This window comes from Dasypus novemcinctus, chromosome 8 (assembly GCF_030445035.2).
Source record: "Dasypus novemcinctus isolate mDasNov1 chromosome 8, mDasNov1.1.hap2, whole genome shotgun sequence".
Lineage (NCBI taxonomy): Eukaryota > Metazoa > Chordata > Mammalia > Cingulata > Dasypodidae > Dasypus > Dasypus novemcinctus.
Window position 1 is genome coordinate 78770922 of NC_080680.1, and position 23054 is coordinate 78793975.

Below are 23054 nucleotides of genomic sequence, written 5' to 3' on the forward strand. Positions count from 1 at the left end.
ATGTGTAGTAAGAGAAGTGTTAATCTAACCAATCTATTGTCCTTTCTTTTCAACCTACAGTACTCTAGCATTTCTTGTAGGGCCAGTCTAGTGAGGTGATGAAGTACCTCAGCTTTTGTGTATCTCCCACATTTCTGAAAGATAATTTTGCTGGATAGAGAGTTTTTGGTAAGCAGTTTTTTGCTTTCAGCACTTTAAATATATCATTCCACTGCCTTCTTGCCTCCATGGTCTCTGATGAGAAATGGGCACTTAATCTTATTGAGGCTACCTTGTATGTGACATGTTGCTTCTCTCGGTTTTCACAACTCTCTCTTTATCTTTGGCATTCGACAGTTTGATTGTAATGTGCTACAGCATGGGTCTATTGGGTTTACGCTGTTTGGAGTTTGTTGAGTGCCTTGGATGTGTATATTCATTCTTTCGTTAAATCTGGGACATTGCCAGCTACTGTTTCTTTGAATATTTTCTCTGCCTCTCTCTCTCTCTCTTCCTTCTGGGACTCCCACAATGCATATATTGGTACTCTTGCTGATGTCCCACAGGTGCCTCAGGCTCTGTTTTCTTCATTCTCTCTTCTTTTTGCACCTCATACTCGATGATTTCAGTGTCTTATCTTAAGACATCTGACTCTGTTATGCCAGTTCTGATGTGCTGTTGAACCCATGTAGGGAATTTTTTATTTCTGCTACTGTGGTCTTCAGCTCTGTTTGGTTTCTTTTCATAATTTCCATCCCTTTTTTTGATACTCTTACTGTGTTCATCTATCATGTTCCTGTTCCTTTGTAAGTTTTGTGATCTTTTGTTGAAACCTGGCAAGTTTGATATCTTAATATGTTATTGGTGGAATTTAGACTCTGAAGCATCTGTTCCTTAAGCTTATATCCAGCTAGTATTACAATAGAGCTTTATTTGAATGCCAGGATATGTATATTAAAAAAAAAAGAAAAGAAAGAAAACAGTACTCTTACTGTATGTCTGGCCCAATCTGCCTGGTGTGGCCTGGGAGACTTGCTGTCCCAGAACTTGCCCTGCATATAGAAGGCAGCTCATGGAACTCTTTTATAGAATGCTGTGGGAGAGCAGTCAAGTCATACTGCTTGGGGCAAGGGATTGCTGACTGTAAGACATAGAGTGCATTGCCCAGAATCATGAAGAACTGGATCCTATGGGAGAGGGGACATTTTGAACTATGTAAATGGAGGAATTCCTAGGACTACACACAAGCACCTAAGGTAAGATGCATGCAGAAAGGATAAGGGAGGCGCAGATGCTATGGCCTGGAGCTATTTTTTAAATTCATTGTATAGATAAGCCCTGAAGATGAGCACTTGGCACTGCTCAATCTGCAAAGACTGGAAAAGGAGTTTTCCTTTTTTGTTGTTGTTGTTAGCTCCTGGCATTCAAGGAGACCTCTGTCATAACACTAGCTGGATACAAGCTGAACGAACAGATGCCTCAGACTAAATTCCAACAATAATTCTTAAGATATCTAAATATCCAGGTTTCAGTAAAAGATTACAAAACTAACAAAGAAACAGAATCACAGCCTAGGCAAAGGAGAAAACTGAAACATTAGAAACCATCAATGAGAAAGATCTGAACTGGGCCATTCCACACAAAGACTTTTAAAAAATGGTCTTAAGTATGCTCAAAGAGCTAAAGAAAACATACACAAAGAATTAAAGGAAATCAAGAACATAATAGATGAACACAATGAGAGTATCAAAAAAGAGATGGAAATAAACAAACAAACAAAAAGAGATGGAAATTATGAAAAGAAACCAAACAGAACTGAAGACCACAGCAGCAGAAATAAAAAATTCCCTATATGGGTTCAACAGCAGATCAGAACTGGTATAATTAAGAGTCAAATATCTTAAGATAAGACAATTGAAATCATCCAGTCTGAGGCGCAAAAAAAAAGAATTAAGAAAAGTAATAGAGCCTGAGGAACCTGTGGGACATCAGTAAGAGTATCAATATTGCATTGCGGGAGTCCCAGAAGGAGAAGAGAGAGAGAAAGAGGCAGAGAGAATATTCAAAGAAATAGTGGCTGACAATGTGCCAGATTTAACAAAAGAAGGAATATACACATCTAAGGCATTCAACAAACTCCAAATGGGGTAAACCCAATAGACCCATGCCGTAGCACATTATAATCAAACGGTCAAATGCCAAAGATAAAGAGAGTTGTGAAAGCTGCAAGAAAGAAGCAATATGTCACATACAAGGTAGTCTCAATAACATTAAATGCCCATTTCTCATCAGAGACCATGGAGGCAAGAAGGCAGTGGAATGACATATTTAAAGGACTGAAAGCATGGGAAGCAGATATGGCTCAACTGATAGAGCATCCACCTACCATATAGGAGGTCCAGGGTTCAAACCCAGGGCCTCCTGGCTGGTGTGGTGAGCTGGCCCATGCACAGTGCTGCTGTGCACAGGGAGTGCCATGCCACACAGGGGTGTCCCCTGGGTAGGGGAGCCCCATGCCCAAGGAGTGTACCCCACAAGGAGAGCCGCCCTGTGTGGAAAAAAAAAAAGTGCAACCTGCCCAGGAGTGGCACTGCACACACGGAGAGCTGACACACACACACAAAAAAGATACAGATTCCCAGTGCCGCCGAGAATGCAAGCAGACACAGAAGAACACACAGCAAACGGACACAGAACAGACAACGTGGGGGGGAGGGGAGAGAAATAAGTAAAAATAAAATTTAAAATAAATAAATAAATAAAAAATAAAGGACTGAAAGCAAAAAATTGCCAACCAAGAATTCTAAAGCTGGCAAAACTGTATTTCAAAAATGAGGGAGGAATTATGACCTTCCCAAATAAACAAAAGCTGAGGAAGCCACTAGACAGGCTCTACAAGAAATGATAAAGGGAGTTCTGCAGATTGAAAGGAAAGGACACTATACAATTTACCAAAGCCACATGAAGAAATAAAGACTTTCAGTTAATAAAATGACATGGGTAAATATAAATACCAGTAATATTGTATTTTTGATTTGTAACTCTACTTCTTACTCCCTACAGGATTGAAAAGGCAAATGAATAAAGTGTAATGCTAAATTAATGGTATTGGAGTCATACCATATAAATATGTAATTTGTGACAAGAACTACATAAAGATGGGGGATGGAGAGACACAGGAACACAGTTATGTATGTTACTGCAATTCAGTTAGTATCAAACCAAACAAGATTATTATAGATTTATGATGTTAAATTTAAGCCCCACAGCAATCACAAAAAAAATATCAAAGTATATGGAAACTCAGAGACAGAAGGTGGAGTGCAGGTTGTCAGGGGTCATAGGGAGTTAATGCAGAATGAATGTAGGGTTTCTGTTGGAGTGAAGGGAAAGATCTAGTAATGGATGGTAGAAAGGGTACTACAACATTGTGAATGGGATTAATATCATCGTGTGGTGTGCTTGGGACGGGTTGGGTGGGAACATATTTATGTTGCACATGTAAAGGAAGAGGAGGGAGGGAGGGTACTAAACCGATAATGAATTAAAGGCAGCACATGATCTTGGATGAGCTCTAAGAATGGAGAAGAAAAGGCTCAAAAGGATATTATTAGGACCTACAGAAAAACTGGAATATAGAATGTAAGCTTTATATAATGTTAAGTTTGTTGAACTTGATACTGCATTTAAGTATTTATGTAAGTGAATATCTTTGTTCTTAGGAAATGTACATGGAAGTATTATATGTTCAAGGAATGTGACGTACAACCTGCTCTAATGTTCAATGTTCAACAAATAGATATGATAGATAGACAGATAGACAGATAGATGGACTGATGATGGATAGGTTGGCAGGTAGATAAGTAGGAAGGTAATAATATACAGGCAAATGGGGCAAATGCCATCGTTGATGGATCTGGGTATCTGGAGGGAGGGAGTATAGAAGAATGCTAGAATTCCCTGTATGGAATTTGTATTATTTTTGCAATTGGCCTATAAGTTTGAAAGTATTTCAAAATAAAAGTTGAAAGAAAAACAATAAATATGGGCACAAAAAATCTTATTACAGTTTATAGATGGATAAACTTAACTTGCAACTCTTATTTATTCCTTAAGTCCTAATATGCAAATTTGAACTAATTTTAGAAACCTACTCTCTCAAAAAACATCCTACCTAGATGGATAAGAAATTCAGAACTGAAAGGTATTTCATTATTTTAGCCTGTTCAAACCATTTTTTAAACACTGAAAACCTTCTATAAAACAATAAGAAGACAATACAAAAAATGGGCAAATGAAGATAATCAAATGGCCAATCACATGAAAAGTTGCTCAAGTATCATTAGTCATTAGGGAAAATCAAAATAACACCACAATGAAATTGTATTTCACATCCATTAGACTGGCTAAAATAAAAAGCATATATATAACACCAATTGTTGGGGAGGATGCAGAGTAACTGTAATTCTTATACAATGGTGTTGGAAGTATAAAATCGTACAACCTCTTTGGAAAATTGTTTGACATTTTCTTATAAACATATACCTACCCTGTTACCCAGAATTCTACCTTTAGGTTTTTATCCCAAGATAAATGAAAACATATCCACAAAACTACTTGTAAAAGAATTTTCATACAGCTTTATTCATAACAGCCCCAAACTGGAAACAACCCAAATGTCCATCAACAAGAGAATGTATAAACAAATTATGGTATATTCATGCAAAGGAATATTATTCAGCAATAAAAACTACAGATACATGCAACAACATTACTGATACAAACACATAATGCTAAGCAAAAGAAGCAGGCATGAAAGAATATATATTGTAATAACTTCATTTCTATGACATTCTAGAACAGGTAAAACTAAATACAGTGACAAAACAAATCAGTGGTTATATTAAGATCTGTGGGTGAAGGTGAGGGACTAAAAAGGGACACAAGAGAACTTTCTGGGGGAAATGGGAATGTTTTAAACTTTTTGGGATAGGTTACTTGGATGCATAAAAGTATCAAAACTCAGCAAAATTAAATATTTAAGATCTGTGCATTTTATTACATGTAAATTATATCCCAATTAAGAAAATGTTACAAAAGTGATATATTTTTTTTAAAAGTCAAAATACCCCAGAATCAGTGACTGTAACAGGCTATTTGGCATTTCCTACTTATATATGCCTATATATACAATAGAAGTTTCCATTACCTATTACCTGTTTCTGTCCCATTTAATGTTTAAGTGTAAATAATAACTTCAAAATTAAGAAATACATGTATGAAAAATTGATAACTGATTTCACTTATCTATCCTATTCCAAAAAATAATAATTAACTGAATTATAGCCAGAATACATAATTCCTATTACCAAAAGTTTAGACTAACTCCAACCACTTAAACCTTTTTATTCTGAGGACACTAATAAATTCTTAAAGACATTACACAGTTCAAAAAAGTCTTATTTAAATTCACTTTAGATAAAAACACAAATTCTAGTTTAATTCAAAAGCACTGAAAAGCATAAGATATTTATAAAGAAATATGGTTTATGGAAAATAGAAAATAAAAAGCAAAGAAGCAAATAAACACTATCATACCCATTGAAAATATGCTGAATGAGTGGGTGAGTAGTCTTCATGTATACATCCTGATTGGTGCATGCCTCACCAAAGACTTCATCAAAATAAAAAACATGCTGAAAAATAAATCAGAATTTTATACAGAAAAAGACATCTTCTGGATTTTCTTTATCACTTTTCTAGTTAACACATGATAAAAGCACAAATACATTTTTAATTCAGAGTAATTAACCATGACAAACTTAGAGATAAATAAGCAATTAATAAATGTCAAAAGATAGGCCCTTTTTTGACTCACAATCTCTGTATACATGTTCTTATGATGTACAAATTAATGCATACAATTCTTGTTTTCTCTTATGGGAAGTAAACCGTTGAGTACAAAGGTGAGCCAATCCTTCTTAGGTCCAGAAGAAATGAATTCAATGGGACTTATCCTCATTGCCTAGCTAGGACCAGCATATTTGGACTTTTGGGGAATCCTAGGGAAAGATATCAATTCCCTAGGTTACATAGTCTAATTTTTTTTTTTAGGAGGTACCTGGGATTGAACTCAGGAGCTTGTACATGGAAAGCAGGCACTCAACCACTGAGCTACATATACGCCCAATGAGAGTTGGTTTGTATGTTCGTTTTTTTTGCCTTTAGGAGGTACCAGGGATCAAACCCAGAACCTTGTATATGGGAAGCAGGCACTCAACCACTTGAGCTACATCCGCTCCCCATAGCTTAATTTTTAATTCCATAAACAATTATTGCTCAGCTGGTAGCATGCATTAGGTACTTAAGCGTTAGGTACTTCAAAGAGCACAAAGATACATATGTTACGCTACATTACGCCACCATACCCACCTGAAGATGTTAACCTAGACAAGTACACAAATGACTAAAAGGTAGTAGAAGAACCTTAAGAGATAAAGCATATGTGGAATTTAAAGGAGAACGTATTTCCTCTGATTAGGAAAGATGTTATGAAAGAGACTGCACTGAGAATGGGCCATGGGAGAAGAGGAGGAATTTGAGACGTGGAGATGGAAAGAAGGAAGGTATCCCAGGCCTGAAGTAGAGGGGTGGAGCATGAACCAAGGGTCAGAACATGTAAGCATAAAGGGCATTTAGGGAACAGCAAGGATTCAATGTAGTTAAAATGTAGGATCTTATAGAATATATAGCTAGACTAACAAATTGGGACTATGTTGTAGCAGTCTTGGGACAACAGCCTTAAAAGGAGGGGGCAGAGCGTTCATATTTCAGTAAACAGTGGAGAGACTATAGAGGACTACAAAGAAGAGGGATGATCTGAGCCATGTTACTAGAAGGTTAATGGCTTCACCCTGTGGTTAGACTGGTAACAAGGATACTAATAATCCAATGGTAAAATTAAAAGTTCTAAATAAATGAGGGCAATGGAAATAAAGAGGATATGAGAAATTTGGCAATTGACCAGATATGAGGAGCTGAGTTAGACAAAGGAGTCTAAGATAACTCCCAAATGAAAAACCATCATAATATGGAAAATGAAATTAGGAACCCCTATCAAATTGGACCTGGAAGGCATTAATTCAGCAGCCATAATTATTTGCATAATTTAGAGGCTTACATTGTTGGTAGTCCAACTATACTTGAGTAAGAAATCTAATCATTTCAAGCCTAACTGTAGCATAATAATGGCAGCCATACACAATGAATGAGAGATGACTTTGCCACCTTTTGGGCCTGCTGTAAATATCCAATTAAGGAAAAATTGTATGGACAGACCCATAAAGCTGGACTTTGGCCAATTTATTATGCATCAGTCTATTCCAGGTTCAGTTCTGTTCTCCATTTCATACCATACCACTACACTGGAATGGGGACTTGTTAGGTCATCTGAGAAAAAACTAGGGTCACAATGACAAATTTGTCAGAAAAAAATCTCCAAGTTAGGAGGTGATAAAATAATGAATCTGTTCAAAACAATAAAGAAATTATAAACTTTTAGTGCTTTGAAAAATGTGATATGATCTTAAGAACAGTAAAATGTTAAATAACTGCTCAAGCTAGGTAATGAGTAGTACGCAGGGATTCCATATACTATTTTCCTACTTTTGATTCAGCTTGAAAAATGTCAATAATAAAGTGTTAAATATATTTGTAAAAACCTGACATTAATGAACATGATTTATATCTGATAACTGGTCTCTAAGCAAGGTAGCAAACTCATTCATTACTCAACTACCACAAGTTTTAATGGCTAAGTATGAGATCAAAAGCAATATATATAGTATTTGCTAAGAAAATCAGAAAAAAAACTGAACAGAAGTACACATGGGAGTATATTTTTTAGTTTTTCTGTTATTTCACTGAGTATATGGCAATTTTTCCTCTCCTTCTTTAAGTACTGAAGAATAACTTTAGTTCTGGGGTGAACACCTTAGAACGCACTTAGTGATTGAAGGAATTAGTAGCTTTCCTTCCAAAAGGATTTAGAAATTAGTTTTTAGTTTTTCTGAGTACTTCTTTAAAGTTTCTGAAATTTATGTAAATATGCAAGATTATTATAGTTAACATATTTTTACAGTTCACAAATCCCTTTCCATCCCGTACATTTTCATTTGATCATACTGTATTAATGAAGTTGAATTGTCTACTTTAAACCTCACTTTAGCCTTGATATGATCAGAGTTCCATAATTTATTTTTTAAATACGATTTTTTTCACATTATATCTATATTACTGGTAATATGTCTCTGGAAAGACATACTTGGAACAATTAACACTGGTTGCTTTCAAGGAGGAACTGAGATTAGAGGGAGACTATTCACTGCATACACTTTTGTACCTTTTGATTTTGAAATATGTGAATCTATTCTATTTAAATGTTCTGAATGTTTTATATAAAAGAAATAGCTTGTTGTAGAAAAATTTTAAATACGGAAAACACTAAGAAGAAAGTTAAATTTAAATTACCTATAAATCTCACTCTCCAGAGTCAGCCACTGTTAACTTTGATATATTTCAAAACAATCTTTTTTCTCTATTTTCTTTATTTGAAATGGTATGTAGCATAATACACTACATGTATATGATTATATTTACTAAGTAACAAAAGAAGATTTGAAAGGATAAGAAAACTTAATTAAACAGACACAAAAACCTATTGTTTTAAATCCCTGAATAAGTTTCAGAATAGAACCCAAAGAGGCTAGGATCAATATTTATTTAACACCCAGTTTGCTATGAACCTCCCTTTTCTTCTTTCTCTTTGAGGAAGGAAAAAGTAGGGGGAGGGGGGGAGAGGGAGCCTTCCCAACATTTTTATGTTATAGCAATGATAGGTAAGGACTTTGACCTATGAGAGCAAAGGTCCAAAGTTCAAACAGCAAAGAAAGTGCTATGGGAACTATGGGTATTCAATAAGTATTGATCAATTGTAGTGACAAAGAAGTAAGTGTTTGGGGACAATGGAAAAATAACAAAAGATAAGATGATGCCTCCTGGAGGGAATTACTGTGACAGAGGCATCATTAAGGAAGTCTTGGGTAGGGCTATGACTATTATAAGTAGTCACGGAATTAGATGCCATTACAACAAATTGGTCATTGAGCCCATCTTCAAAATAAATGTGTCCTGCTGAGACCTAATAGATTGTATATTGATTAGCAATCAATAAGGCTGTTAAAGTGATTGGGCTTGTTGTACAGTGATCTAATAATTTAGTGCCCATAGAAAGACTTAGTGGGTGACTTTGATTATCACTGTGAAATCCAATTTCTGTAACCAAAGACAAGAACAATGCAAGTCTGCACGGTGGGAATGTGTTAGCAATTTGACTTCAGTGTTAAAAGAATTTATTACATTAGAGTAAGATCTCAGTTGACTAAGGTGAATTGCTAGCACACCAGATTACTCAGTGGTTTTTCCTCTCTATCAGTCATTGGGTTTTGAGGCAAGAAAGCGAGCAAGAAAGAGGGAATGAGAATGAATACAATATGAACATTTAGGGAGACAGATTCAGAGTAACAGAAGTTGTAGATTTCCAAATCTTAACATCTGATGGATTATCTGCTGTTTTAGAGTATTCACAATTGCTTCACAATTTTAGGAATATCTAAATTATGTTATCTTCCATCTGAGGTTTTTGCTGCTTCCATGAGACTGAAGAGTTTTGCACAGGGTACTTATCAATCTGTAATAAGTTCCTTTCAATACCAAACCTTTTCTTCTTTGACTCCTCATGATCATTCTGGCAGGGGTGAACATTCTGTACACATCTGAGCTACTAGTGTTTTATTTAAACCCTTGTATGCTAGATATTAAATCTTATCCCTGAATTATATTTACCTACTATACATACGGGCCAGCTCAGAGACCAATTCCCACCAAATTCTGTCTAAGCTCAAGAGTGTTAAGAATTAGAATAAGTAGTTGGTTTATTCTGGGGCCTAGTTGCTCAAAAATATATCTTCCATCTTTAAACTCCAGACTCACACATTTAACAGAGTAAGAAATTCAGTCAGTGAGAGTCAGGTGTGAATTGAGACTGTGTGACCATCTCACAGACATTCTGGAGCATTTTCTAGTCCTGTCCACCAGTAACTCATTATTTAAATTCTTTCTCTCCCTTTATTCTCCCTTTTTTTTGCTGAATATGTAAAATTAACTTCACATAAAGCATGTTAAATGAATGTATGGTGCAACTTCATTGTATAAGAGTAGAGGCATTATATCTTTGAATCCCTATATTTTTTTAAAAATTAAGGACCAGAGATATCAATGTTTTAACACAATGTCACATTAGGAATAAATGTCAACACCCAAACCAGAAATTGGATTTTAGAATTTGTATGCAACCAACCAAACAAAAAGCAAAAGATTGACATACTTGATAATATTAGTTTCAAACACTTAAGGAAAGCATCATACCTGAAGGATATATTGTGTGAGGTCAACTGATTCTTTCTTCTCATGCACAAGTAGAGTTTCTTTGTCTTCCACATAAATAATATTAACTTCTCCACGACGTAACTCCCTCATGCCCAGAGGACGTTTCCGAACACAAACTCTGATTTTCTCTATCTCAGTCCAAGGATTATCCTTCTCTGAGGTATTCTGACTGATACGTGTTTAAAAATAGGTTTTACTTTTTAACAATAGGATAAGGTTACTTAAGCCAAAGCATGGGTACATTTTATTATTCGGGCATTACACACACACACACACACGTTACATGGTAATGTGCTGACACTGAGAAAATATTTTTATTAGCTGAATCTTCTCTATTACTTTCATCTCTATCCCTACCCCACTCTACCCCTTGCCCTGATAAAAAAGCAAAAACAAAAAACCCAAGAGTTGCTTTAGCTCTGAGATTCTATGTTTGGCTTCTAGATATGGTCTTCTGAAGGGCTTCTAACGATGGGTGCTCTTTATATCCCCAAAATTCAGGCTGGCTAATCCTCAAAATCTAGTACAATATGCTATCATTCCTCCAAGTTCTTCACAAGACCCAAATCCATCTCTTGCTCCCTTTCAATCCAATTGTTACTGCACATTCACTATTTTCTTTACCTTTGATCTGATTTTTTTTTTTAACCTACCTGGGTTTACTAAATATCTTGAATTGCATAATAGGTTTCAATATACTTTTCCTCCTGTTCCTTCCAGATACAGTGTGCCCCCTCCCTGGATCCTGTTTTCTAATTTCCTTTTTTTTTTTGCCACACCTTGACATGTATTTATTTGGTATGACATGGTCCTTATATTTCTTCTTCCCAGGACAACTTTATACCTGTTCCTGTCCACCTTCTTCCCAGACTCATTTCTTCTCCAGATGACTTCACTGAACCCATCAATCTTAAGCCTAGAACAACGAGGCAATATTCCTTGGGGTAGGGATAAAAAATTCATCAGTTTACTTCCTGATCCTAATGATAATATATGTACCTAAGAACTGACCATATCCCTATATAGGAACTACTCCAAAGCTAGGTAACAAGAAAATTGGGTTCTTGAAATCATGCGCTTTACCAGGATCAGTGTCTTCGGTCCAAGTACTCAGATTGTCTTAATACAAATTATTCCCTTCCTTTACACTTTAGAATGTGATAATCTCTAAAAGTCTTTTATCATAGCTTTTACACAGGATACTACAACTATATAATTATTGTATATCAATTCCAATTTTTTGAGCTCTCCAACAGACTGGAAAATAATTTAACAGGACCGAAACTAGTCAAAAATAACAAATAAAATTTCTAATATGCATAAAGGACTACCCAAGGCTTTTAATGCATTATCTAAAAACAACATATAGCAGACTTTTAACAGTGAATCATTTTGAGGTAAGTGGCAAAATTTTAGCAATTGTTAAAACTGGATGATGGGCTTAGGGGAATTTATTCTCCCTTCTGTTGCATGCTTGATTTTTCATAATAAAAAGAAAAGTTTAATGCATCATTTTAACATGGGTTTTGTGTCAAAATCCCTAGTTATTGTGAGTATTAATAACCTGATCATACAAAGAGGATAGAAAATGTTTAGTCTTTTTAAAATTGTACAGATTTCAGGATGAGAAATATGGACTAATGACCTATAGTTTTTAAGTCCACGGAACAAAGAAGAATGCATGTTTTTCTCTTAAAAGGCCCTGGTTTTAATGCCCAATTGTCTCCAGAAGCAATAAACTGAATAATAAATATGCAAACAGTTAAAACAGTAGGAATTAGGTCTATCCAAGATCTTAAAAAAATCAGGGCTTTCAGTTCTCTAAATGACTTTCACCTATCAAAATTATAAACCTAGCAGTTTGTGTTGAAATTTTGAAATATCTGAAAAGTAAAAAACCTGATTTTTAAAAATAGGATGACTCCCTAACCATAAGCCTTAAGTTGTTTAAGGGTTCTAAAACCCTGACTCCTATTTGAAGTTGGGGTGAGAAGACAAAATTGACAATTACACACGAAGAAATGTGCTTTCTTACCTCCATTTCTCTAAAACATAATAAAAATGGGAAGGTCAAAATATTGAGATAAAAGGTGAAAAGAACCTAATTCAATAGACTTAGCTCTAGGTTTGTCATGAATGAACCTCTGTAAGAGCAGTTATCTCACCATATGGTAATCACTTGTTAATATCTATATTTCTATTCACCCTACCCTGTAAGATTCTAAGAGCCTCCAGATATCCTAATTATCTTCATATCCCTAGCATCTAGAATCAGGTCTAGCAGAGGTGGTATATAAAGTTTACTAAATAAATGAAATGGCAATATTTAAACCAAAATATTCATTCTTTCCTTGATGTTTAATGACACAAAATGATATCTTTATTCTACTCATAAATAATTCTAATTTAAATTTCTATGTATTGTTCAATAAAGACTATTAATATTCAAAACAATATCTGCTCTTTCATCACTAAGCTAACCAATTCGAAAGCAAGAATCCTGGCATTCACAGTCATGGTGCAATCTAGTCCTTTCACAGTTTAGAAAAAAGTATTATATAGCAAAACAAACCAGAAAAAAAAGTTTTCAGAAACACTCTAAAATTCACTCAATATATTTCAACTTAGTAAAGGTATTTTTACTTTAAAATTGGGTCTTTTATTTTTAGAAATAAAAACCTGGTTATGAGAGCCTCTGAAACCTTAGCCAATGTAAGGACAGCCTTAGCCAATATAAGGACAGCAATAAAAACTTTGTCTTAAGGTATGAATAACAGTCTTTTTTTTAAAAAGAAAATATGGCTTAAGAATGTATTTTGTTTTCCCATAACTCACATCTATTGTTTTTTTTTGTTTTATTCCTTGCTTTTCTTTTAAAGATTTATTTATCCCTCCCCCCACCCACCATTGTTTGTGCTCACTGTCTGCTGTTTGTGTCCATTTGCTCTGTGCTCTCTTTGTCTGCTCAGTCTTCTCTTTAGGAGGCACTGGGAACCAAACCCAGGACCTTCCATGTAGAAGAGAGGTGTTTAATCACCTGAGCCACCTCAGCTCCTGGTTTGTTGTGTCTCTCATTGTCTTTCCTCTTTGTGTCTTTCGCTGTGTCAGCTCATCCTCTCCAGGAGGCCCTGGAAACTGAACCCAGGACCTCCCATGCGGTAGGCAAAAGCCCAATTGCCTGAGCCACATCTGCTTCTCTCATTTATTGTTTTTTTAAATAACAAAACAAGCAATATATATTTTTAAAAGAACATATTTTCTGTTATACCATTAAGTTGGCATTAGGGATTATTGATATTTCACCTCTTACAGACCTTATTTCAAATTCTAATTTGAGCAGCGGACTTGGCCCAGTGGTTAGGGCGTCTGTCTGCCACATGGGAGGTCCACGGTTCAAACCCCAGGCCTCCTTGACCCGTGTGGAGTTGGCCCATGCGCAGTGCTGATGCGCACAAGAAGTGCCCTGCCACGCACGGGTGTCCCCACGTAAGGGAGCCCCACGCTCAAGGAGTGCGCCCCATAAGGACTGCCGCCCAGCGCCAAAGAAAGCGCAGCCTGCCTAAGAATGGCAACGCCCACACGGAGAAATGACACAAGATGACACAGCAAAAAGAAACACAGATTTCCCTGCCGCTGACAACAGAAGCGGACAAAGACGCAGCAAAGAGACACAGAGAACAGACAACCGGGGTGGGGGGGGAGGGGAGAGAAATAAATAAATAAATAAATCTTTTTTAAAAACAATTCTAATTTGGAACACAAGGTGAAGATTTATTGTTACCCTGACTCTCAAAACTCTAAATTCTTGGGAAGCAGATGTGGCTCAAGCGATTGGGCTCCCATCTACCAAATGGAGGGTCCTAAGTTTGACGCCCAGGGCTTCCTGGTGAAAGTGAGCTGGCCTGTACAGTGCAGAGAGCTCGTGCAACAAGATGATGCAACAGAAAGAGACAGAGGAGAGACACAACAAACCAGGGACCTGAGGTGGCTCAGGTGATTGAGGTCCTCTCTCCCACATCAGAAGGTCCCAGGATCAGTTTCTGGTGCCTCCTAAAGAGAAGACGAGAAGAGAAGACAAGCAGACATAGAAGAACGTGCAGTGAATGGATACACAGAGAGCAAACAGCGAGCACAAGTGGCGGTGGGGGACAAATAAATAAATCTTTTAAAAAAGCCTCTAAATTCTTTGTAACCACTAAAAACATATGTTCTTCCAAGGCAGGAATTGTAGAAAGCCCTCAAAATTAGGATTATATACACTGTGTGCAGGTGAACTAACTTCCCAAAGACCTACTTAATTCAACTATATGTTCTTTGTTTTTAACTAAGCTTTAAGTCTATTGGTTGGTTGAGGTGAATTTTATAGCCTTAAAAAATCCTGTAATTTTTTTTCCCATTACAGAAGGTCAGTTAACTATTTACCTTCATGGATACACTGTAATAAATAATAGGAATAACTAGATCTGCCTAATCTTAGCATATCCTGGCATGTAGCAGCTGCTTAATGTACATGAACAATATCATCTTCCACCTGTCTAGAAAGTGCCAATTCCTCATTAATTTTCCCCAACAAAATATTTTTATTATGGATGCAGAAGCTGTTCACTACCATTTCTATGCTATTTTCATTTACTGTAAATAAGGAGTAGCTGCTCTCCTCTGGTCATGAAGGAAAAGCCTATCCTTGTCTGAGGCTACCTGTTACCCTCACCCCAAAAGAATAAGAATAAACTATTACCTGATACAAGAATGAGGGATTCCATAGTTATATGCTGAAACATGACAGACTCTTTGAACAATGGGAATATCACAATTCCCCAGTATTGAAGAAAAGTGATTTGATGAAAAGAGTGAAGTGTTCATCCCTGTTTGCACATAGGAAGCAGCAGCTGTGGCACTGAGAATTCTTGTTTTTGTCTGGTACTGGGAATCATCTGGTAGCATGTTCTCCAGCACTTTGAGATAACCTGGCTTCTGTTCATGCGCAGAGAAATCTGATAAATTGCAGATTTCAAACCCATCTTTTCTGGCAGTTCTGTCTTTGTTGTCAGTAGGAGACTCAAAATGCAGTTGCCTGCGAGGACCCGATCTGGATTCCCGAGGCTTGATGTAGAAGCTGCTTGTCTGAAGAAGATGCTCTGGACTACTAACTGCTTTCTCTTCTTCCTGCATAATCTTAATGATTTTGATAAGTTGGAAGAGACGTTTACGGTCATTCATGTCATGGACTCCCAATTTGGAGTAGTCCTTCATTGTAACTTTGGCTAATTCGTCTATTTTCTGAAGGCCAAGGGCAGTAAAATGAGGATAATACTGTGCAAGTTCAGCTTCACAAAGACATTCATACAACCAAGATGCCATTTTTGTGAACAAGTTTCTATAAACTCTGAAGAGAGAGAAAAAAAGTTATTCATTTGAAATATATGGAATACAATTGTTCCTTTAAACAATGAAAACTACAAAACAAATAAGCAGAAAACTGTTTAATCAGATCAAGTTTTCAATAAATATATTTCTCTTCTGAAACAACTGATTAAACATCATATTTAGTTTAGTATATAATTTTATCAAAAAACATCTTTTTTGTTAACCTGTTTAATAAAGAGAACTTCAATTTTATATATACATAGGTACAAAAACACACACACCACAAGTCACTTACTTCTAAAGAGTTTCCTTCAAACTTGCTCTGTCTACTTGACACATGCCACAAACTACTGAAACCTTGTTCCCAACCACTGATTGTAGCAGGACTAATTTTAGATGTTCAACTTAATGTCAAGGCATGTCACACAACTGTTTCCCATGATTAATGAATGAACAAAGGCTTTCAGAATGGAAAGCAGAATAGCAGACCACTGAGGATTAAAAACTCAGGATTGGTATCTGCTGAGTACTGGGAAGTTAGTTGAATAAAGGATAAAAACATCATGAATTCAGAATCTACTAATTCAGGATTTCAGATCATTCTAAAAGGTGGCTATAGATGTCTATCTTTACAGAATCTAAATTTAAAAATTCAACTAGGAAAATAAATACTATGGTCAATATTTTAAATGAAATGTAGATGGAAGTATTAAGTGTTCAAGGAGCATGATGTATATAACCTACACTAAAGGGTTCAGAGAATTAATTGATAGAGGGATAGATAGAATGAAACAGCAATGTGACAAAATGTTAAAATTGGTGAATCTGGGTATCTCAGGAGATATGGATATGCCGGAGTTCTCTGTATGGGGTTTGGATCATTTTTGTAAATGTCCTGAAAGTTTGAAATTATTTCAAAATAAGTTAAAAAAATTGTAACGGTTGTACATTAAAATGCTTACATTTTTTAACACCACAATATTTCATTAAAGACTAACAACTGATGTGGTAATAACATATAATTCTATTCTATTGATCCCCTGGGGATTTCTCTATGCCACTGTTAACCTAGGTCAAGTTCATGAGGATATTCAAATGTAAGTAAATTACATTTTCTTTTTAAAAATTGTTTTATAATTTAAAGTTTTCAAAATTCAATTAGTTAATTCTTGGTAAAGCTTTTCTGTTTTCCTTTTAATTTATATTTTCTCTCCATTCTAGGAAAAACAGAGAAAGACTTCAAGGTAGGGTAATAAAGATGATTAAAGCACCTTGTATAATTAACTTTGGAGGAAATACCACTTAGGCTAAAGAAAAGGCCAAAGGGGCTAAGTAATACATCCTAAACTTATCCTGTTCTTTTACATTTGTGGTAGATTAAAAGAAAGAAAAAAGAAAAAGGAAAAAAAAAGTCCACCAATTTTTTGCAGGTTCTTTGAAAGGAGGGGGTCTATTTCCTCCTCCCTTGAATCCAGGCTGGAATTGATTTGTTTTGGCAAATAGAATGTGTTGATAGTGATACTGTATGATTTCTATGCTTAGGCTTCAAGGGTCCTTGCAGCTGCTATTGTGGTTCTCTTGGAACTCTACTGCTGCCATGTGAGTAAGGCCAGCCAACAGCCATGACCAAAGCCAGACAAGAGGCCATGTTAGACCATTCAGCCCAGGGAAGCCCCCACATGACTGACTGCAGCCACTTCAGTGACCCCAGATGAGACCAGGAGAACTACCTAGCTAAGTCCAGCCCAAATATATGACTCATAGAGTTGTAAGTAAATGGCATTTAAGCCATTGTTTGTATTTTTTAATTAGAGAAGATAAAGGTTTACAGAAAAATCATACAGGAAGTACAGAGTTCCCATATACCACATCCCTCCTCACGCACGTTACTAATTTTTTTTTTTTTTTAAGATTTTATTTATTTCTCTCCCCCTCATTGTTTGTGCTTGCTGTCTGCTCTCTATATCTATTCATCTTCTTTTTAGGAGGCACCAGAAACTGAACCTAGGACCTCCCATGTGGTAGGCGGGGACCCAGCTGCTTGAGCTACCTCTGTTCCCTGCTTGTGTCTCTCATTTTGTCTCCTCATTGTGTTAGCCAGCTGCATCTACCTGTTGTGTCAGCTTGCAATATCATTCAGGACAACTCCAAGTTCTGAAAATGCCCCCATATCACACTTCTTCTTCCCTCTCCCTGCCCTCAGCAACTCCTGTGGCCACTATCTCCACATCAATGATATAATTTCTTTCATTGCTAGAGTCACAATAATTCTATAGTAGAATACCAGTAAGTCCACTCTAATCCATATATATTTTTTAATTTCTCTCCCCTTCCCCAACCCCCCCCAGCTGTCTCTTCTCTGTGTCCATTTGCTGCGTGTTCTTCTTTTTTTTTTTTTTTTTTTTTTAAAGATTTATTTATTTATTTCAATTTCCCCCCCTCCCCTGGTTGTCTGTTCTTGGTGTCTATTTGCTGTGTCTTGTTTCTTTGTCCGCTTCTGTTGTCGTTAGCGGCACGGGAAGTGTGGGCGGCGCCATTCCTGGGCAGGCTGCTCTTTCTTTTCACGCTGGGCGGCTTTCCTCATGGGCACACTCCTTGCGCGTGGGGCTCCCCCACGCGGGGGACACCCTTGCGTGGCACGGCACTCCTTGTGCGCATCAGCGCTGCGCATGGCCAGCTCCACACGGGTCAAGGAGGCCCGGGGTTTGAACCACGGACCTCCCATATGGTAGACGGACGCCCTAACCACTGGGCCAAAGTCCGTTTCCCTGCGTGTTCTTCTTTTGTCCGCTTCTGTTATTGTCAGCGGCACGGGAATCTGTGTTTCTTTTGGTTGTGTCATCTTGCTGCATCAGCTCTCTGTGTATGCGGCGCCATTCCTGGGCAGGCTGAACTTTCTTTCGTGCTGGGTGGCTCTCCTTATGGGGAACACTCCTTGCGCGTGGGGCTCTCCTACGCAGGGGGCACCCCTGCATGACACGGCACTCCTTGCGCGCATCAGCACTGGGCATGGGCCAGCTCCACATGGGTCAAGGAGGCCTGGGGTTTGAACCGTGGGCCTCCCATGTGGTAGATGGACACCCTAACCATTGGGCCAAGTCCACTTCCCTAATCCATATTTTATTCCTCCATTCTATGGACCCTGGGATGGCAATGTCCAATCCACCTCTGAATTGAGATGGGGTTTAGATCCCACATGGCTGAAGGATGGGATTCACCTGCTTGCAGTTATAGACTCTCTTGGTTCCCTGGTGTGGTGGTTGACCATCCTCACCTACCTATTAGCTGACCTGGGTAAGTCCAAAAAACCAGAGAGTAGGTGTTGCAACTCTGCTCAGGCTCAGAGCCCAGCTGGCACATGGACAATCCAGAGATTCAAGTCTCCTGAGCATACACCAACCCCAGTGCCAACCATAGGTTCAGTAAAAGCAACAGAAGAGGCATGTGTAGAGAAGTCACATCTGAGTCCAACTCCATCACACTCAGGAGCACAAATATCAAAGTAGGGCCCAATGGCAAGGCACTGAACTCCAGAGCCATCTACCATGACCATATGATCTGGGTGTCTCTGTAGCCCTCAGGAGCTGTCTTGCTCATCTTCTTTAGGAGGCACTGAGAACCGAACCCAGAACCTCATCTGCTTCCCTAAGCCATTAAGTTTTGAGTTACTTTGTTACACAACAGTAGATAATGGCAACACCACGTGTGTTGTGTCTCTCATTATGTTTTTCTCGTGTCTCGTGTCATCTTGTTGCGACAGCTTGCCGTGCCTACCTGTCATGTCATCTTGCTGTCCTGCTATCTTCTTTATGAGGCACTGAACCTGGGACTTCCCATGTGGTAGGTGGGAGCTCAGTCACTTGAGCCACATCTGCTTCCCCTCATGGGGCTTTTTTGTTGTGTTTTTTTTTTAAGATTTATTTCTCCCATCCCTGTGTTGCTTGCACTTGCTGTATCTGTTTGTTGTGTGCTAGTTGCTAGTATTCTTTTTTTTAGGAGGCACTGGAAACCAAACCCGAGGCCTCCGATATGGGAGAGAGGCACCCACTCCTTAGAGCCACCCTGCTCCCTGCTTTGTGTGTCTCTCATTATGTTTTCCTCATGTCTCTTGTTGTGTACCAGGCACTGGTCTAAGCACTTTGTTAGTTATAAACAATCCTATGAGGTAGATAAGTATGTGATGTTCAGCATTCACTTATTTAATATCTCTGAAACTCATTTTTCTCAACTGTAAAATGGGGATGTAATAGTCCCTACGGTTCCTAGGCTCCTAGCATTAGGATTCAATGAAAAAATACTTGTAAAACTCTCAGCACTATGCCTATTATATACATACTCAGTAAATACTTAGTGCCCAATAAGTGATGGTAGTTGTGATGGTTAATTTCATGTCAACTTGTCTAGGTTATAACATCTAGTTGTTTGGTCAAGCAAGCACTGGTCCAATTGATACTGTGAGGGTATTTCTTAGATGGATTTAGATCATTAGTCAGTTGATGGCATGTATGGCAGATTACATTTAGAATCAACAAAGGAGATTGCTTTCAGCAATAGGAGTCCTCTCCTCATCTAATCAGTTGGAGGCCTTAAAAGTGAGGAATGCGGATTTCAGCAGTCAGAGAAAAGAAATTCTATCTCTCCTTCAGCCAGCCAGCTTTTCCTGGCAAATTCATTGTCAGAGTTCCCAGAGTTTCTGCCCTAGAGGATTCAGACTTGCCAAACTCCACAGTCCCATGAGCCAAGTCCTATAATAAATCTCTTAATATTTACATATGTATCTATATATATAGATACATATATAAATATGTATAGATATATCCTGCTAATTCTGCTTCTCTGGAGAACCCTGACTAATACAGTAGTACTACTGCCATCCAACAGATATGTGCACAAGAACCAAATGGCATACTTTGAAAATTACTCACTTTAGTGCTGTTTGTAATTGCAAAAGAATGGAATAGGGGGAAGCAGATGTGGCTCAAGCAATTAGGCTCCTGTCTACCTTATGGGAGGTCCAGGGTTCGATTCCCAGGGTCTCCTGGTGAAGACAAGCTGACCTGCATGGTGAGCTGGCCCGAGCAGAGAGCTGGCTCATGCGAAGTCCTGGCCCATGAGGCGAGCTGGCCCGTGTGGGAGTGCTGGGCCATGTGGCAAGCTGGCCCAAACGGAATGCTGGCACAGCAAGATGATGCAACAAAAAGACACAGAGGAGAGACAATAAGAGACACAGCAGACCAGGGAACTGAGGTGGCACAAGAGATTGAGCAACTCTCTGCCACTCCGGAAGGTCCCAGGATCAGTTCTGGTGCTGCCTAAAGAGAAGACAAGCAGACACAGAAGAACGCACAGTTAATGGACAGAGAGAGCAGGGGAGGTGGGGATAAATAAATAAATAAATAAATCTTTAAAAAAAAAAGAAATAGGGACTATTAAATAATGAATCCATTAAATGGAATCACACTATGAAGCAATCGCGAAGAATAAATAAGCTCTCCAACATATTGTTACATGAATAAAGCAAATACAGAACAGCTTGTATAGTTAGGTGCCATTTGTTAGAGAGAAAAAATAGAAAGGGAAGGAAGAGGGAGAGAAAGAACTAGATCTATATATCTGCTTATCAGGCATAAAATATCCTTGACAGGATTCCCAAGAAAGTATTAATATTGGTCCAGGAAGAGAGAGAAACTGGGGAAGGAGGGCAAGTGTGGGAAGAATACTTTTCTTTGTATACCAATAAAAGGTAGTAGTTATTATTACTATTACCTCTTCTACTTCCAATCCTAGTCACTGCTAACTCTATCGCTCAGCACATGGCCTTGAGTGCTTACTTATTTTAAAAAAAAATTTTTAAGTCCACTTATCTTCTTCATCCCTCCTTGAGATAATTGTTACTATTTTGGTTTTTCCCTCCATTTTTTTTCTAAAGCACTTTTTACATTGTGTATAATACTATACTCATAACTATATTACAATCTACTCTTTATTTAACATAAGCATTTTCCCATGCTGTTTTGTTATAGCCATTAAAAACAATCCACACTGAATATCCCTGTTCTTAGAAAATGTAATGGAAATATTAAGTATTCAAGGAGCATGATGTAAGCAACCTACTCTCAAATGTTTAGAAAATAGGCAAAGAGATAAATCTGGGTGGGAGGTATAGAGCTTTCTGTATACATTTTGGATTATTTTTACAACTGTCCTTTAAGTTTGAAATTATTTCAAAACAAAAAGTTAAAAAAGGAAAGCGTAATTGGTTCAACTGACAGAGCATCTGCCTACCACATGGGAGGTCCAGGGTTCAAACCTCCTGATCCCCGTGATGAGCTGGCCCATGCACAGTGCTGATGTATGCCATGCCGTGCAGGGTGTCCCCGCGTAGGGGAGTCCCACGCGCAAGGAGTGTGCCCCATAAGGAGAGCTGCCCCACGCCAAAAAAGCACAGCCTGCCCAGGAGTGGCGCCGCACACATGGAGAGCTGATGCAGCAAAATGACGCAACAAAAAGAGACACAGAGGGAGCGGCAGACTTGGCCCAGTGGTTAGGGCATCTGTCCACCACGTGGGAGGTCCGCGGTTCATACCCCAGCGCCTCCTTGACCCATGTGGAGCTGACCCATGCGCAGTGCTGATGCGTGCAAGGAGTGCCCTGCCACGCAGGGGTGTCCCCGTGTAGGGGAGCCCCACGTGTAAGGAGTGCGCCCCATAAGGAGAGCCGCCCAGCACGAAAGAAAGTACAGCCTGCCCGGGAATGGTGCCACACACACAGAGAGCTGACACAACAAGATGATGCAACAAAAAGAAACACAGATTCCAGTGCCACTGACAACAACAGAAGCAGACAAAGAAGACGCAGCAAACAGACACAGAGAACAGACAACCAGGGCAGGGGGAGGGGGAGAGGGGAAAGAAATAACTAAATAAATAAATCTTTAAAAAAAAAGAGAGACACAGATTCCCGGTGTCGCTGACAAGAATGCAAGCGGACACAGAAGAACACACAGCAAATGGACAGAGAGCAGACAATGGGGCAGGGGGAGAAATAAAATCTTTAAAAAAAAACAACAATCCAAGAAATGGATGTGGCTCAAGCAGCTGAGCACCTGCTTCCCACATGGGAGGTTCTGGGTTCAGTTCCCAATGCCTCCTAAAAACAAAAAACAAGCAACAATCAGACAAACACAAAAACTTCTCAAGGGA

General features: G+C 38.2%; 1 protein-coding gene across 2 annotated transcripts in view; it reads right to left on the minus strand.

Annotated features, from left to right (window-relative positions):
- KIF24 (kinesin family member 24) overlaps window positions 1–23054 on the minus strand; it is an 89559-nt gene that overhangs the window by 44858 nt on the left and 21647 nt on the right. For both annotated transcript variants that reach the window (XM_023582640.2, XM_004471891.3), the window contains exons 2-4: window positions 15224–15871; window positions 10465–10654; window positions 5578–5675 (exon numbers count right to left, since the gene is read on the minus strand). In XM_023582640.2, the coding sequence (XP_023438408.2) occupies window positions 5578–5675; window positions 10465–10654; window positions 15224–15846 (911 nt within the window). In that variant the 5' untranslated portion in view covers window positions 15847–15871. The remainder of the gene's footprint in view (window positions 1–5577; window positions 5676–10464; window positions 10655–15223; window positions 15872–23054) is intronic.